Source organism: Hyla sarda, chromosome 1, assembly GCF_029499605.1.
Source record: "Hyla sarda isolate aHylSar1 chromosome 1, aHylSar1.hap1, whole genome shotgun sequence".
NCBI classification, from domain to species: domain Eukaryota; kingdom Metazoa; phylum Chordata; class Amphibia; order Anura; family Hylidae; genus Hyla; species Hyla sarda.
This window is the reverse complement of record NC_079189.1, coordinates 395901507-395919212: the sequence shown is the minus strand read 5'-3', so window position 1 is coordinate 395919212 and position 17706 is coordinate 395901507. Positions and strand designations below refer to the sequence as shown.

Below are 17706 nucleotides of genomic sequence, written 5' to 3'. Positions count from 1 at the left end.
CTTACAGTTTGGTGTGTGTGAGCGCTATTCTCTTTCTATACTTGTGCACAGCAAATATGATTCTCCCCACTAGACTGCCTTGCATCTGCTTCCCCATCTCTCTTCAGCCTATGTGAGCTGGGCAACATGGTTTCATTGCTCTCTGTCCAGCTGGTTTGTAACCCCCATTCCTGCTGTTATCTTAGACAGTTGAAACTTCATCTGACAGACTTATCTTATAGTTTTCTTTAGTAGTAAACTTCTAATGAAAACTATTTAGAAAGTTGCTTCATTTTTCATTAAGGAAACAAATCAACAATAATATGGTTATATTTCTGAATCTGTATTAGAGCCCTAAGTCTCAACCTTGACAGCATCTTTGATCCGCAGAGCCGAAACATTTTCATTTTTTCATCTTACCTGTATGAAGGCTTACTTAGAGCAAGATGCATTGTATTTTTGAATGGCACTATTTTGGAAAAAGAACTGAAATTCTGCAATAGCTTGTTTCGCTGCACAAATCTATCATGCAAATATTTTTTTTTAGCCCATTAGGAAGCTTCACACTGTCATGTGATCACTAATACAATGCTTTAGTATGCTCAGTTTCAGTGTAATAGACATACAGCTGTGGCAGACGTAGGGTGTCAAACCACTCAGATGGTGTGACTATTGACCACAGCATATAATGGGTTAGAAGACTGGGATTGGGATTCTCTCAGATACTGGCCTTGGTCCGAGCTTTGCCTGCATGATCCCTTCATTACACCATCTCTTGGATGGCTTACTTTATACCAGTTTTTCCCAAAAAGTCTGCCTCCAGCTGTTGCACAACTACAACATCTGCTGGGAGTTGTAGTTTTGCAACAACTGGAGGCACAGTGTTTTGAAACAATGCTTTATACCAATACTTTTCTCAAAATGATGGTGCACAACATTAATAAATGTGGTGTATGTTGTAACTTCTTAGTCTTGCCGCTTCTTCTAAACATGCAAAAAAGTGTCTAAAAGGCATAATCCAGCACACATCATACAGTCCAGTTTTATAATGCATTTGGCTTAGTAAATCACCTCCAGTAAATGTATCATACTATCATACTTTATAAACTGAAGACTGGAAACAAAAAAGAAAAGCATTATACAGCACGATACAAAACACTAATAGGAACAGTGAAATGCACATTCTCACTTTTTCTTATGTTCTTTATAGATTTGTTGCCCTAACATCTCTCCAACGTTTGGTGCAGTCTGATCATGCAGCGGTACAGAGACATAGACAGACAATAGTGGAGTGTCTTAGACAGACAGACATATCTGTAAACAGGTACTAGTATGGAGAGAAGGGTTCTTCATATCTGTGAGCCATTGGTCCAAACCACGGTCATATTTGTATTATTGCATTGGTTTCCCACAGGAAGGCTCTGGACTTGTGTTTTGCACTTGTGAATGAAACAAACATTCGTGTGATGATGAAAGAATTTCAGAGGTTTCTGCAGTCCTGTGCACCAGAGCTGAAGGAACAGTGTACATCAGGAATATTCCTTTGTTCAGAAAAGTAAGATCATCTGGTAATAATGGAAAAAAATCGGCCACCTATAGGGAATCTGTCAGCTAAATTTGCTGCGGAGAGCTGCTGACACCATTGGATAGTGGGTATAAAAGCAAACTCTACCTGGAGCTGGATGGTTGCCAAACTTATAAAATCTCCTTTCTATTGCTTAGTCAAGTGTCAAAAGGTGGAGCCAGATAATCCACTGTGACAGACTGGCCCTGTACCTAAATCAAGGAGCGGCTGGGAGGTGAAGGTGAGTGAGGAGATGTGCCAGGTTGTGGCACTTAACCAGCTTGGCTCCACCTCCTTAACACTTGCTGCACAATCAAAAGGTGATTTTTTTTTTTTTATTGAGCTGATAAATTCCAATAAATTGCTGAGCAATATCAACCAAAGCATAGGCAGATCCTACTAAGGTTATGTTCACACTGTGGAATTTCCGCAGCAAATGTTTCTGGAAAACCTGATTTTAGCATCCATAAAAAGAATAGACTTGTCTATTGCCTTTCTGCAATTCCGCTCGGTCCTAGCATCTCCTGGATCATTCAAATGTGCAGAATGTTTGCCCATGGTGGACATTTTGCACATTTTCGGCTGTGTGAACCCAGTCTTGGGCACCTATTACATGGTAGGGGATTATTGGCTAAACAGGCCAATATAGCACTGTGCAATAGGCCCAACTATCTGATTGCATCATTTAAGCTGGTTCTTTATTTTAAGAATAGATACCGTATTTTTCGCCGTATAAGACGCACTTTTTCTTCCCCAAAACTGGGGGGAAAAAGTTGGTGCGTCTTATACGGCGAATACACACACCTATCGCGGCGGTCCCTGCGGCCATCAACGGCCGGGTCCCGCGGCTAATACTGATCGCTGTGAAGCCCTGTATTAACCCTTCAGACGCGGCGATCAAAGCTAACCACCGCGTCTGAAGGGAAAGGGACACTAACCCAGCTGCTCAGTCGGGCTGTTCGGGGCCGCCGCGGTGAAATCGCGGCATCCCCAACAGCCTACAGGACACCGGGAGGGACCTTACCTGCCTCCTCGGTGTCTGCTCCGTGCCGGGATCCCCTGTATGGCTGGTGCTCTCCTTCGAAGTCATCACGTTGTCGTGCACGCCATCCCGTCATCCAATAGTAGCGGCGTGCGTAGCGGCGTGATGACGGCGATGTGATGACGGCGACGGAGAGCATGGATCCCGGGGAAGAAGACGTCCGGAGCGTCGGGGACATCACGGGGACATGGCGACAGCGATGGAGTGACATTTAGGGCAGCGGTGATGGGTCCTGAGCGGCGGGGACACGTGAGTATTACCTCCTATCCAGTGGACTTCATCCTGCGGACCTCCAGATGTTGCAAAACTACAACTCCCAGCATGCCCAGACAGCCAACGGCTGTCCAGGCATGCTGGGAGTTGTAGTTTTGAAACATCTGTAGGTCCGCATGTTGAAGATCACTGTTGGGTTCAGAATCATTTTTTTTTCTAGATTTTGCACCTTTAAAATTGGGTGCGTCTTATATGCCGGTGCGTCCTATAGGGCAAAAAATACAGTATTTTGCTGCTGGTTTAGTTCCAGTAGTTCCAGCTGGAACAAAACAGTGACGTATGCTTGGCACAGGGTTACAAAGTTATGACGTATTAACAATGAATATTGAGCCAAGCCATAGCTAAAACACTGTTAATTATTCTATGGGCAAGAGATAAAAAGAAAATTAAGCTATTTTATAAAACTGGGTTTTTCTGCATATAATGCATCAACGGAAGTACCTGAGCCAAATCTAGCCCAGTTTTAGGCTATGTCCACTCGATGGAATTTCTGTGCAGAATTCTGCATTGGGATTCCACAGTGATATCAATGGGATTCTGCAGCACTGTTCACATAGCAGAATTTCCTCACCAGAAATTCAAATTCCGGTGTCCACAGAAAGAATAGACATCTGCGAGACTCCACACACAAATGCATTGCTCTCTGTGAGATGGACATTTCTGAGCGGTCCCGCTGTCGGGGAAATGTCCGTGCAGACATTCCCCCATGTGAACATAACCTAAGGCTTCACATTAATTTAGCCTATTAAGAGGCTACCATAGTTGTTGGTGAAAAGTCGACTAATTCTTTAGATAAGAGCTTGTTTATGCTAAGAATAAAAATAGAAGGTAACTTGTTGGGAGAAAGTTATCTCTTTCTCAATCTTCTCCTAGATATTCCCCATCCAAGCGTTGGCACATAGATACCATAATGGACACGCTGGTCACAGTGAGTTAAATATTTTTTTTTTCTTTGCATATAAAATCATATAAAAGCAGTCAGTTCAGAGATAATCTGGTTATACATGTTAGATTAAGTATTGGTCAGACCTTATGAATAATAGCTGTATATAAATTTAAACAACTTGAAAATGGAACAGGATTTGTTTTTGGTGGAAAAGTATGTTACTTTTCAGCGAAAGTAATGTACCACCTGCTTACATTTTATACTGTTTATTCTGTCTATTGTTTTGCAGGCGGGGGAGAGTGTTCGTGACGATGCAGTTTCACACCTTATTCAGCTGATCAGTGGGTCTTCAGAGCTGCATGGCTACATTGTTCAAAGACTCTACAAAGCAGTGAGAAAAGATATTATACAGGTATCAGTAACAGCATGACACAAAGATCAGAAAAAGTAGAGTTGGTGTAAAGTAAAGATGAGTACACTTTAAAAACACTGCCGACTGGAGAACCAAGTCTACACCCTGTTCCAAATTATTATGCAAATTCTATTTAAGTGTCACAAAGATTAAATATTTTGTTTTTCAGTTTAACTCATGGATGGCATTGTGTCTCAGGACGCTTTTTATCACTGAAAACAATCTCGGACACCTGTGATAATTAGATTGCCAGTTGAGCCGAATTTAAGGAAAAACTACTAAAGGGGGGTGTTCCACATTATTAAGCAGAGCACCATTTTCAAGCAATATGGTGAAGAAAAAGGATCTCTCTGCTGCCAAAAAGAATGAAATAGTTCAATGCCTTGGACGAGGTATGAAAACATTAGATACAGGGTTGGACTGACCGGCCAGTCCGATCAGACGTCATCCGAGGGCCTGGCCGTATAAAAGGGACCGCTGCTGAGGATCCATACAGGAGAAGGCGTCCCCTTTCTGTGAGCCGCAATTGCAGCTTACACAGAGGAGACGTGACCTCCGACTCCACACAGCGCAGGCGCCGATGACATCACTCATTGGCGCCTGCACTGTGGAGGAAGAAGGACGCGGGCCCCTGCTGCGCTCCGGAGGAGAAGATCCGGGACATCAGGTGGGAATTATTTTTTTCTTTTCTCATCCTGGGAAGGGGGAGGGGGAAAAACTCTTCTGCCTATACCTACTAGAAGGGGGGAGGGTGACACTTACTCTGCTGTCTACACCTACTGGGGGAGGAGAGGGGGGACTCTAACTCAGCAGTCTACACCTACTGGGGTGAACTCTAACCCTGCTGTCTGCACCTAGTGTGGGTGAACTCTAACTCTGCTGTCTACACCTACTGTAGGGGTACTCTAACTCTGCTGCCTACACCTATTGGGGGGACCCTAACTTTGCTCTCTACACCTACTGGGGGGATTCTAACTCTGCTGCCTACACCTACTAGGGGGGACTCTAACTCTGCTGCATACACATACTGGGGGGTACTCTAACTCTGCTGTCTACACCTACTGTGGGGGGGGGACTCTAACTCTGCTGACTACACCTACTAGGGGAGACTCTAACTCTGATGCCTGCACCTACTGGGGGGGGGACCTCAAACTCTGCTGTCTGCACCTACTGTGGGGGAACTCTGCTGCCTACACCTACCGTGGGGGAGAGACTCTAACTCTGCTGCCCACACCTACTGTGGGGGAACTCTGCTGCCTACACCTACTGTGGGGAACTCTGCTGCCTACACCTACTGTGGGGGAACTCTGCTGCCTACACCTACTGTGGGGGAACTCTGCTGCCTACACCTACTGTGGGGGAACTCTGCTGCCTACACCTACTGTGTGGGAACACTGCTGCCCACACCTACTGTAGGGGAACTCTGCTGCCCACACCTACTGTGGGAGAACTCTGCTGCCTATACCTACTATGGGGGAACTCTGCTGCCTATACCTACTATGGGGGAACTCTGCTGCCTACACCTACTATTGGGGAACTCTGCTGCCTACACCTACTGTGGGGGAACTCTGCTGCCTACACCTACTGTGGGGGAACTCTGCTGCCTACACCTACTGTGGGGGAGAGACTCTAACTCTGCTGCCTACACCTACTGTGGGGGAACTCTGCTGCCTACACCTACTGTAGGGGAACTCTGCTGCCTACACCTACTGTGGGGGAACTCTGCTGCCGACACCTACTGTGGGGGAACTCTGCTGCCTACACCTACTGTGGGGGAACTCTGCTGCCTACACCTACTGTGGGGGAACTCTGCTTCCCACACCTACTGTGGGGAACTCTTCTGCCTACACCTACTGTGGGGGAACTCTGCTGCCTAAACCTACTGTGGGGGAACTCTGCTGCCTACACCTACTGTGGGGGAACTCTGTTGCCTACACCTACTGTGGGGGAGAGACTCTAACTCTGCTGCCCACACCTACTGTGGGGGAACTCTGCTGCCTACACCTACTGGGGGGACTCTAATTTTGCTGCCTACACCTACTAGGGGGGACTCTAACTCTGCTGCCTACACCTACTGGGGGGTACTCTTACTCTGCTGTCTACGCCTACTGTGGGGGGACCCTAACTTTGCTCCCTACACCTACTGGGGGGACTCTAACTCTGCTGCCTACACCTACTGGGGGGTACTCTAACTCTGCTGTCTACACCTACTGTGGAGGGGACTCTAACTCTGCTGCCTACACCTACTGTGGGGGAACTCTGCTGCCTAAACCTACTGTGGGGGAACTCTGCTGCCTACACCTACTGTGGGGGAACTCTGCTGCCCACACCTACTGTGGGGAACTCTGCTGCCTACACCTACTGTGGGGGAACTCTGCTGCCTACACCTACTGTGGGGTAACTCTGCTGCCTACACCTACTGTGGGGAAACTCTGCTGCCCACACCTACTGTAGGGGTACTCTGCTGCCCACACCTACTGTAGGGGAACTCTGCTGCCCACACCTACTGTGGGAGAACTCTGCTGCCTATACCTACTATGGGGGAACTCTGCTGCCTATACCTACTATGGGGGAACTCTGCTGCCTACACCTACTATTGGGGAACTCTGCTGCCTACACCTACTGTGGGGGAACTCTGCTGCCTACACCTACTGTGGGGGAACTCTGCTGCCTACACCTACTGTGGGGGAGAGACTCTAACTCTGCTGCCCACACCTACTGTGGGGGAACTCTGCGGCCTACACCTACTGTGGGGGAGAGACTCTAACTCTGCTGCCTACACCTACTGTGGGGGAACTCTGCTGCCCACACCTACTGTGGGGTACTCTGCTGCCTACACCTACTGTGGGGGAACTCTGCTGCCTACACCTACTGTGGGGGAACTCTGCTGCCTACACCTACTATGGGGGAACTCTGCTGCCTACACCAACTGTGGGAGAACTCTGTTGCCTACACCTACTGTGGGGGAGAGACTCTAACTCTGCTGCCCACACCTACTGTGGGGGAACTCTGCTGCCTACATCTACTGGGGGGACTCTAACTTTGCTGCCTACACCTATTAGGGGGGACTCTAACTTTGCTCCCTACACCTACTGGGGGGACTGTAACTCTGCTGCCTACACCTACTGGGGGGTACTCTAACTCTGCTGTCTACACCTACTGTGGAGGGGACTCTAACTCTGCTGCCTACACCTACTGGGGGGGACTCTAACTCTGCTGACTACACCTAATAGGGGAGACTCTAACTCTGATGCCTGCACCTACTGGGGGGGAACTCTGCTGCCTACACCTACCGTGGGGGAGAGACTCTAACTCTGCTGCCCACACCTACTGTGGGGGAACTCTGCTGCCTACACCTACTGTGGGGCAACTCTGCTGCCTACGCCTACTGAGGGGGAACTTTGCTGCCCACACCTACTATAGTGGAACTCTGCTGCCCACACCTACTGTGGGGGAACTCTGCTGCCTACACCTACTGTGAGGGAACTCTGCTGCCTACACCTACTGTGGGGGAACTCTGCTGCCCACACCTACTGTAGGGGAACTCTGCTGCCCACACCTACTGTGGGGGATCTCTGCTGCCTACACCCACTATGGGGGAACTCTGCTGCCTATACCTACTATGGGAGAACTCTGCTGCCTACACCTACTATTGGGGAACTCTGCTGCCTACACCTTATGTGAGGGAACTCTGCTGCTTACACCAAATGTTAAGGACGATCTACTATTTTCTTGCCTAGCTAATATGGGGACAAGCTACTAAACTAATAGGAGGGCTACCTATTAACTACATAGGGTTTTTTCATAATGTCCCTCCCAAGACTAGACTCTGCATCCGCGACTGGGTGGAGGTGGTGCTAGCTACCTACTTGACTAACTCCCTGGCTACCTAACTTTGTACCTGGATGCCTAACTAATTACCTGCATACCTGGCTATCTAATTACCTACCTACATACCTGGATACCTATCTACCTACATACATATCTTGCTTCCTACCTATCTGACTACCTAACTATGTACATACCTGACCTTCAAACATGACTGCCTAACTACCTTGCTAGCAACCTACCTACCTACCTGGTTAGTCACCTACCTACATATATGGCTTTCTGATCTACTTAGCTAGTTAGCTATTTATCTTGCTACCTACCTACCCTTTTACTGTGCAGGACACCAAAGAGGGTTTATAACAGTTAGGGGCTTATAGATGGAAAGATTGTGTATAGGAGGGGACGGCACTGGAAAAATTTAGAGTCTAACATGTTTGTTCTGCAGATGTTTAGAGATTGGCATGGCTGTGTGATCCGGATGGAGAAGAAAAGGAAAGAGGACGCCGCCGATCAGAAAATACATAATTGTGAGTCCCTAGAGGTAAATGTAATCAGTTATATGGTGTACAGATCCCGTGTACAGCTGATATCTACCGCCATATGGTCCTGTATATTATCCCTTATATTGTATGCAGATCCTGTATAGTATACTGGTCTGTGTATAGTGGTTTTATTTAGTACAGTATGGCAGTATTATCCAATTATTGTGTGGTGTATATATTTACTCCTTGTATAATGGTATTATTGGTCAAATGATTTTACCAACCTTAAAGTGTTTCTTATATATAAAATGTTGTTTATATTGTGTGTAGGGCTGGTGGAGGGATTTGAGTAGAATAGTGGCAGAAGTGTGACCAGAGGCTGAGCATCGAATGGGGCCCTTACTTTTTTGGGTCCGGGGGCCCTGAGTGTTGTCAGTCCGCTCCTGATTAGATATTTCATGAAAACTTAAGCATGATGATTGCACTATTAAGAGATTTGTGCGCTGATTCACAGCACAGACAGTTCCTGCAAATAAAGGCAAATTGAGGAAGATTTCTGCCAGATCCATGCATCGGATGAAGAGGGCAGCTGCTAAAAAAAACATTACATAGCAGCAAACAGATATTTGAAGCTGATGGTGCCTCTGGAGTCCTATGGACATCAACGTGTAGAGTCCTCCAGAGTCTTGCAACTGTGCATAAACCTTCTATTCGGCCACCACTAACCAATGCCCACAAGCAGAAACAGCTGCGTTGGGCAGAAAAATACATGAAGACTAATTTTCAAACAGTCCTGTTCACTAATGAGTGCCGTGCAATCCTGGATGGTCCAGATGGATGGAGTAGTGGATGGTTGGCGGATGGCCACCCTGTTCCAACAAGGTTGCGATGTCAGCAAGGAGGTGGTGGAGTCATGTTTTGGGCCAGAATCATGGAAAGAGAGCTGGCTGGCCCCTTTAGGGTCCCTGAAGGTGTAAAGATGACCTCTGCAAAGTATATGGAGTTTCTGACTGACCACTTTCTTCCCTGGTACAGAAGGAAGAACTATGCTTTCTGTAATAAAATCATCTTCATGCATGACAATGCACCATCTCATGCTGCAAAAAATAATTCTGCATCAATGGTGGCTATGGGGATAAACGGAGAGTAAGTCATGGTGTGGCCTTCGTCCTCCCCTGACCTAAATCCTATTGAGAATCTTTGAAGCATCCTCAAGCAAAAGATCTATGAGGGTGGGAGGCAGTTTACATCAAAACAGCAGCTCTGGGAGGTTATTCTGACATCTTGCAAACATATTCAAGCAGAAACTGTCCAAAGTTCAATGGATGCAAGACTTGTGAAGTTGCTATCAAATAAGGGGTCCTATGTTAAAATGTAACGTGACCTGTTAAAAAAGTTAAAATGTTGTTAAAAGTTTGATTGAAATAGCTTTTGATTTCAGTAAATATGCTGCAAACACAACAAATGACAATTTTCAGTTCTTTACAACCTATAAAGTGTTTTGAAACTTACTGTGCACAATAATTTGGAACAGTGCATTGTAAGTTTTTTATGTAAAAAAAAATATTGTTATCATTTGGAGGTTTGTTCAATAAAATTGTACTCTTAATAGTTGATAACATGAGAATTATGCTGACTGTTATTTACATATTGTTATTTTCATATTATTTAGGTAAATGAAAAAAATATAATTTGGAACAGGGTGTATAATAAAGATATTGAAACCTGAGTAGATAATCAAATGACAAGAATTACAGTATTGGTACCAAACATTTTTCTCATCTTGTCATTAAGGTAACATATATTATTCTCCAGCAGTAAATGTATTTTTATAGTTGAAATCTACAACTTTCTTGTATTATGTGACAGTTCATTTGTTATAACCCAACGGTGTGGACCTGCTGTGCTACTCAACCATACTGGCACAGGCCACACTCAGGATCGGAGTCTAAGTGCCCTCTAGGACAGTTTTCACCCTTTATTCCACTTCAGCATGTGAAACTGGACTTCTGCTACCCAAGAGTGGTCCAGGTGTGGGTAGCAGGTGACCTGGCGGACTAGAAGACACCAGTGCAAGGCACCAAGGGGTTAGGCAGGGCAAGTCAGGATCCAGTTGTAGGTCATGGGGAGACAGCAGGACAGTGTAGTGAGCAATAAACAGAAGATTTCAGGCAGATAGCACAGGTTCTTAGTCAGCAATCCAGGTCAGGCACCGGAGAGTTGGCATGGTACATGTTAGTAAGGCAGAAGCAAATTTCAGGAGAAGTAGGCATAGGTCTTACACAGATATCAGGATCAGGTATACAGCATGTACACACCTTCACTATGGACACTAGAGAACCACAATATGGCACATGTGCTGGGCAGATATAGGTGGAGGACAAATTATAAGTGCCCCGCTGGTCCTTTTTAGAAGCAGCAAGAGAATGTATGCACATCTTACAGGCCAGACCAGGCATAGCAGCAATGCAGGGCACAGACCGGGAGCCAGAAGTGACAGGACACTAGCGGGTGCCGGATTGTGTTACACCATTATGGGCCCATATGTTATTTCCTTGAAGCTGTATGGAAATATTCATAGTCAAATTTCAAAAATTGCTGGGTTTATCTATGTAGTTTCAGTGCGAGCTGTGTACCTGAGATCTGCCTACACAAATATCTCTATGTACATAAATATATACCTGCTATATTAGCCCAGCAGAGGTGAGTGGATAGTTGAGTGTTAGGCTCAGAATTTGTGCTAGGTTCCCATCCTAAATGAGGCCACCTCCCCGTGGTGGATGGGGGACACGTTTTGATCAAAAAGTGTGCTAAGAGCCTCAATTTTTTTGACCAATGTGTGCTGCTGCAATCCTCTTTTTTTGTATACTCTGATGCCATGGCAGTGTGCACCCGTGTATTAGGCTGTTGTGCCGGCTATCTTTCTTTTTTCTTGTGTGTACCTGCTATATTAGTTGCAAAAAGTTTGCGCAGTGAAAAGGACAAATTCCTTTTAATAACACGAAAAGGACATTTTCTGAGACTTGGGTCAACTCTACCCATTTTAGCTAGTGTTTAAATGGTGTTTTTCTCAGCCTTTACCTCTGCCATGAATGGTTTAGCCCACTGTTGCCTAGGGTGCCTTCAGCTGTTGCAAAACTACAACTTCTAGCATGCCAAAGGCTGTCCGGGCATTCTGGGAGTTTTAGTTTTGCAACAGCTGGAGGCACCCTGGTTAGTAAACACTGGTTTAGCCAGTGCAAGGTACATATGAACACTGCACGTGGGGTGTGTAACATGAAGTCCTTACAATGCAGGTCTTTACAAGCCAATTCATTTACACATTACAATTTAAAGGTAGATTTAATATACATATAAATATGAGATGTCTGTTTTTGAAACACATAGGGGGAGATTTACCACTGCGTTGCTTTGTATATCATTTTAAAGTAAAACTTTTGTTGCTTTTTTTGGGGCGGACACGCACATAATTTAAGTCCACCAAAACTAACAAAATGACTTTGTAAAGTAGATTTCTATGGGGTTTTTTCAACCATTGCATTGTAGCTTTTCATATTTAAAAACAAAATCACAAATGATAAATTAATGAACACTGCATTTAAAGTAGCCTGCATAGACAAGACTTCAGAAATTACTTATACTGTAAGTAGAAAAGAAATGTGCAAAAAAAAAAAAAAAATATGCGAATCCAAAAAATCACAAAAAAAAACATAAATCTCCCCCATTTTTTTTACAGCAACCTTTAGTTCAAGTGGCAGCATGGTGCATCGGGGAGTATGGGGACCTCCTACTGCTTGGAGCTTGTGAAGAAGAGGAACCTATACAGGTGAATTTTAATGGATTACAGAATGCACACCAAATTACTATTCTAAAATACAAAATACAATGTCTGAATGTCTATGGTCGATGTTATTTGTAATATAGAAAACTATAAGGGGGAGATTTAACATTTGAGAGAAATAATTGTGCAATATTTCTTTGCATTTGTGAAGTTTTTTCTGGTGGGCTTTTTGGGCAGAAATGATGACGTGAGCGCAAACTGCAAAAAGTAGCTCAAAACTAAACAATCGTAAATGAGGCGCATGGTCTTTCAAGCTGGAAACCACTCAAAACATGCAAAACGTGCAAAAACCATGATAAATTTTCCCCATAGTGTCTTAAAGGGGTACTCCGGTGAAAACCTTTTTTCTTTTAAATCAACTGGTGCCAGAAAGTTAAACAGATTTGTAAATTACTTCTATTAAAAAATCTTAATCCTTCCTGTACTTATTAGCTGCTGAATACTACAGAGGAAATTCTTTTCTTTTTGGAATTCTCTCTGATGACATCACGAGCACAGTGCTCTTTGCTGACGTCATTATAATAATAATAATAACTCTTTATTTATTGCTGCCCTTAGAGGGATTTGAACCCAAGGCCCCAGCACTGCAAGGCAGCAATGCTAACCACTGAGCCACCATGCATGGTTGCTAAAATGGACAGAGATGTCAGCAGAGAGCACTGTGCTCGTGATGTCATCAGTGTTCCGAAAAGAAAGGAATTTCCTCTGTAGCATTCAGCAGCTAATAAGTAATGGAAGGATTAAGATTTTTTAATAGAAGTAATTTACAAATATGTTTAACTTTCTGGCACCAGTTGATTTAATAGAAAAAAGGTTTTCACGGGAGTACCCCTTTAAGGACAAATGGAAGGACCCCTAAAGGACATATGATGTAAATGCCCTGGTACTTAGTGCTTTACACCATGCACATGAAACGAGCACAAAAACAACAGCCATCGTGGAGTCAGAGGGGGCCCAGCGTGTTGCTTAAAGCCGCATGTTTATACCAATCCGTATGTCGAAATGATGTCAAAATGGCAACACAACAGCCTCAATTTGGGGCTCAGTATAGTGAGCTGATAAGAATTAGTTTGATACTGTCCTGTATCCAGCCTGTCAACCTCCTAAAAGGCTTTCAACTCCACTACATCTGCTACGGACGGCATGGTGGGCTGTATTCAGTCACATAGGAGCACACGTTTCGCCACCAGGAGAATGTAGAAATTTGGGAATGATAGGTGCTTCGCTGCGATAGATAGGTCCACAGACTGGAACAAAAGGGCCTGAGGAGTCGAGGGTACCAAAATTGTCCAGTATCTAGCAATGTATGCAACAATTGCACCCCAGAAGTCCTGAGACCTGGAGCAGGTCCAAATGCCATGATAGAAGACTGTACTAGGGTCACCATATTTCAGACAGCAAATAAGCCTGTCAGGGAAGTTAGCTGGGATATGTACTACCCCTTTAAGCAGGATCGAAATTAATGGAAGAGCTCAAAAACTAGTTTTGTTTTATTTTAACCACTTAGGGACCACGGGTGTACAGGTACACCCTCACTCCCTGTTACTTAAGGACCAAGGGCATACCTGTACGCCTGTTGGGAATTTCGGTCCCCGCTGTACACCGGGCGGGGACCGAACCGAGATGACTGCTGATATCTATCAGCAGGCATCCCATGCCAATGCCCAGGGGGGTCCTGACGCCCTCCCCCCATGTTGGCATTTCTGGGTTATACGGTAAATAAGGGGGATCGGGGTTGTCCAAGACACCCACGATCCCCATGAAAGAATAGGAGTGAGGTGGCAGGGCTGCCACCCCTCCTATCCCTGCTATTGGTCGGTCAGAAGCGAACGACCAATAGCAGATCGGGGGTGGGGGGGGGGTTAAATTTTGGTTCCCCCGTTCTGCCCACCCACAGTAGTCCGGACAGAACGGGGAACCGACGGTGACCGGCGCCGGAGGTCCATTTACCATCGGCAATTGGCGGCGGGCAGCAGAGGACGGCGATGCGGCTCCCTGGTGCAGCTCCCTGGTTCGGCAATCCTACGGAAGCCGGTGAGTAGTTGCCTAGCAACATCTAGAGGGCTACAGTTTTGAGACAACTATACAGTGGTCTCTAAACTGTAGCCCTCCAGATGTTGCAAAACTACAACTCCCGGCATGCCCAGAAATCTGTTTGCTGTCTGGGCATGGTGGGATTTGTAGTTTTGCAACATCTGGAGGGCTACAGTTTGGAGATCACTGTGCAGCGGTCTCTTAACTGTGGCCCTCTAGATCTTGCAAAACTACAACTTCCAGCATGCTCACATAGCAGTTTTCTGTCTGGGCATGCTGGGAATTGTAGTTTTGCAACATCTGGAGGGCAACAGTTTGGAGATCACTGTGCAGAGTTCTCTAAACTGTGGCCCTTCAGATCTTGCAAAACTACAACTCCCAGCATGCACAAACAGCAAACAGCTGTCTCGGCATGCTGGGAGTTGTAGTTGTAGAACGGGGGAACCGACGGTGACTGGTGCCGGAGGTCCATTTACCATCGGCAATTGGCGGCGGGCAGCAGAGGACGGCGATGCGGATGCCTGGTGCGCTCCCTGGTTCGGCAATCCTACGGAAGCCGGTGAGTAGTTGCCTAGCAGCATCTGGAGGGCTACAGTTTTGAGACCACTATACAGTGGTCTCTAAACTGTAGCCCTCCAGATGTTGCAAAACTACAACTCCCAGCATGCCCAGAAATCTGTTTGCTGTCTGGGCATGCTGGGATTTGTAGTTTTGCAACATCTGGAGGGCTACAGTTTGGAGATCACTGTGCAGCGGTCTCTTAACTGTGGCCCTCTTGATCTTGCAAAACTACAACTCCCAGCATGCACAAACAGCAAACAGCTGTCTCGGCATGCTGGGAGTTGTAGTTGCGTACCTCCAGCTGTTGCATAACTACATGCTTGCAACATCTGGAAGTGCACTGGTTGGAAAATACTGAGTTAGGTAACAGAACTCAACTGAAGGTTTTCCAACCAGTGTGCCTCCAGCTGTTGAAAAAGTACAACTCCCAGCATGCACAGTCTGTCAGTGCATGCTGTGCATGCTGGGAGTTGTAGTTTTGTAACAGCACTCACCATAAACCCCGGCTGTGCGAATGTACCCTAAAAACACTACTCTACACTAAACTAACACATAATAAAGGGTAAAACACTACATTTACACCCCCTTACATGGTCCCAACTGATATAAATGACAAAACGGGGCATCCAGCTGTTGCAAAACAAAAACTCCCAGCAAGCTGGGAGTTTAGCAACAGCTGGAGGCACCCTGTTTGGCAATCACTGGTGTAGAATACCCCTATGTCCACCCCTATGCAATCCCTATGCACATGGCGCTCTCTCACTTCGGAGCCCTGTCATATATCAAGGAAACAGTTTAGGGCCACATATGGGGTATTTCCGTACTCGGGAGTAATTGCACTACAAATTTTGGGGGGCTTTTTCTCCTTTTACCCCTTATGAAAAGGTAAAGTTGGGGTCTACACCAGCCTGTTAGTGTAAAAAAAGGAAAATGTTTACACTAACATGCTGGTGTTGCCCCATACTTTTTATTTCACAAAAGGTAGAAGGAAGAAAAGATCCCCAAAATTTGTAACGCAATTTCCCCTGAGTATGGAAATACCCCATATGTGGGCGTAAAATGCTCTGCGGACGCACAACAAGGCTCAGGAGTGAGAGCGCACTATGTACATTTGAGGCCTAAATTGGTGATTTGCACAGGGGTGGCTGATTTTACAGCGGTTCTGACATAAATGCAAAAAAATAAATACCCAAGTGTGACCCCATTTACGAAACTACACCCCTCACAGAATGTAACAAGGGGTATAGTGAGCCTTAACACCCCACAGTTGTTTGAGGAATTGTCGTTAAATTTGGATGGGAAAATGAAAAAAACAAAACAATTTCACTAAAATGCTGGTGGTACCCTAAATTTTTCATTTTCACAAGGGAAAATAGGAAAAAAGCCCCCCAAAATTTGTAACCCCATTTCTTCTGAGTAAGAACATACCCCATATGTGGATATAAAGTGCTCTGCGGGCAAACAAAAATGCTCAGAAGAGAAGGAGCGCCATAGTGCCACAACAATGGACCCCCCCACATGTGACCCCATTTTGGAAACTACACCCCTCATGTAATGTAATAAAGGGTACAGTGAGCATTTGCGCCCCACAGATGACTGACATATTTTTGGAGAAGTGGTCCGTGAAAATGAAAAATGTAATTTTTCATTTGCACAGCCCACTGTTCCAAAGATCTGTCAAACGCTAGTGGAGTGTAAATGCTCACTGCAACCCTTATTAAATTCTGTGAGGGGTGTAGTTTCCAAAATGGGGTCACATATGGGAGGGTCCACTGTTCTGGCACCAGGGGGGGGGGGCTTTCTAAACACACATGGCCCCTGACTTCCATTCCAAACAAATTCTCTCTCCAAAAGCTCAATGGCGCTCCATCTCTTCTGAGCATTGTAGTGAGCCAGTAGAGCACTTGACGTCCACACATGGGGTATTTCCATACTCAGAAGAAATGAGGTTACAAAATTTGGGGAGCATTTTCTCCTATTACCCCTTGTAAAAATGTAAAATTTGGGGGGAACTGCATTTTTGTGAAAAAATGATATTTTTTCATTTACACATCCGATTTTAACAAAAAGTCGGCAAACACCTGTGGGGTGTAAAGGCTCACTGTACCCCTTGTTGTGTTCCTTGAGGGGTGCAGTTTAGTAGGCCATGTGTTTTAGTTTTTTTTTGCTGTTTTGGGACCATAGGGGCTTCCTAAATGCGACATGCCCCCCAAAAACCATTTCAGCTAAATTTTATTTTCAAAAGCCAAATGTGACTCCTCTTCTGAGCATTGTAGTTCGCCCGCAGAGCATTTTATGTCCTAACATGGGGTATTTCCATACTCAGAAGAGATGGGGTAATAAATTTTGGGGGGAATTTTCTCCCATTACCCTTTGTAAAAATTGTAAATTTGGGGGGGAAAACTGAACTTTAGTGAATTTTTTTTTTTTGCATTTACACATCTGACTTTAACGAAAAGTCGTCAAACACCTGTGGGGTGTTAAGGCTCACTGCAACCCTTGTTACGTGCCTGGAGGGGTGTAGTTTCCAAAATAGTAGGCCATGTGTTTTTTTTTTATTGTTTTTTTTTTGCTGTTTTGGGACCATAGGGGCTTCCTAAATGCGACATGCCGCCCAAAAACCATTTCAGCTAAATTCACTCTCCAAAATCCCATTGTCGCTTCTTCCATTCTGAGCCCTCTACTGCGCCCACAGAACACTTGACATACACATATGAGGTATTTCCTTACTGGAGAGAAATTGGGTTACAAATTTGGTGTTTTTTTTCTCCTATTACCCCTTTTACAAATTCAAAAACTGG

The 17706-nt window shown here is 45.3% G+C and overlaps 2 protein-coding genes across 4 annotated transcripts in view; one reads left to right on the top strand and one right to left on the bottom strand.

Annotated features, from left to right (window-relative positions):
• LOC130276735 (dehydrogenase/reductase SDR family member 4-like) overlaps positions 1-17706 on the bottom strand; it is a 75832-nt gene that overhangs the window by 47122 nt on the left and 11004 nt on the right. The window lies entirely within an intron of this gene.
• Positions 1-17706, top strand: part of AP1G2 (adaptor related protein complex 1 subunit gamma 2) — a 67306-nt gene that overhangs the window by 38741 nt on the left and 10859 nt on the right. For all 3 annotated transcript variants that reach the window (XM_056526517.1, XM_056526526.1, XM_056526506.1), the window contains exons 14-18: positions 1190-1303; positions 1394-1534; positions 3732-3786; positions 4034-4156; positions 12206-12295. In XM_056526517.1, the coding sequence (XP_056382492.1) occupies positions 1190-1303; positions 1394-1534; positions 3732-3786; positions 4034-4156; positions 12206-12295 (523 nt within the window). The remainder of the gene's footprint in view (positions 1-1189; positions 1304-1393; positions 1535-3731; positions 3787-4033; positions 4157-12205; positions 12296-17706) is intronic.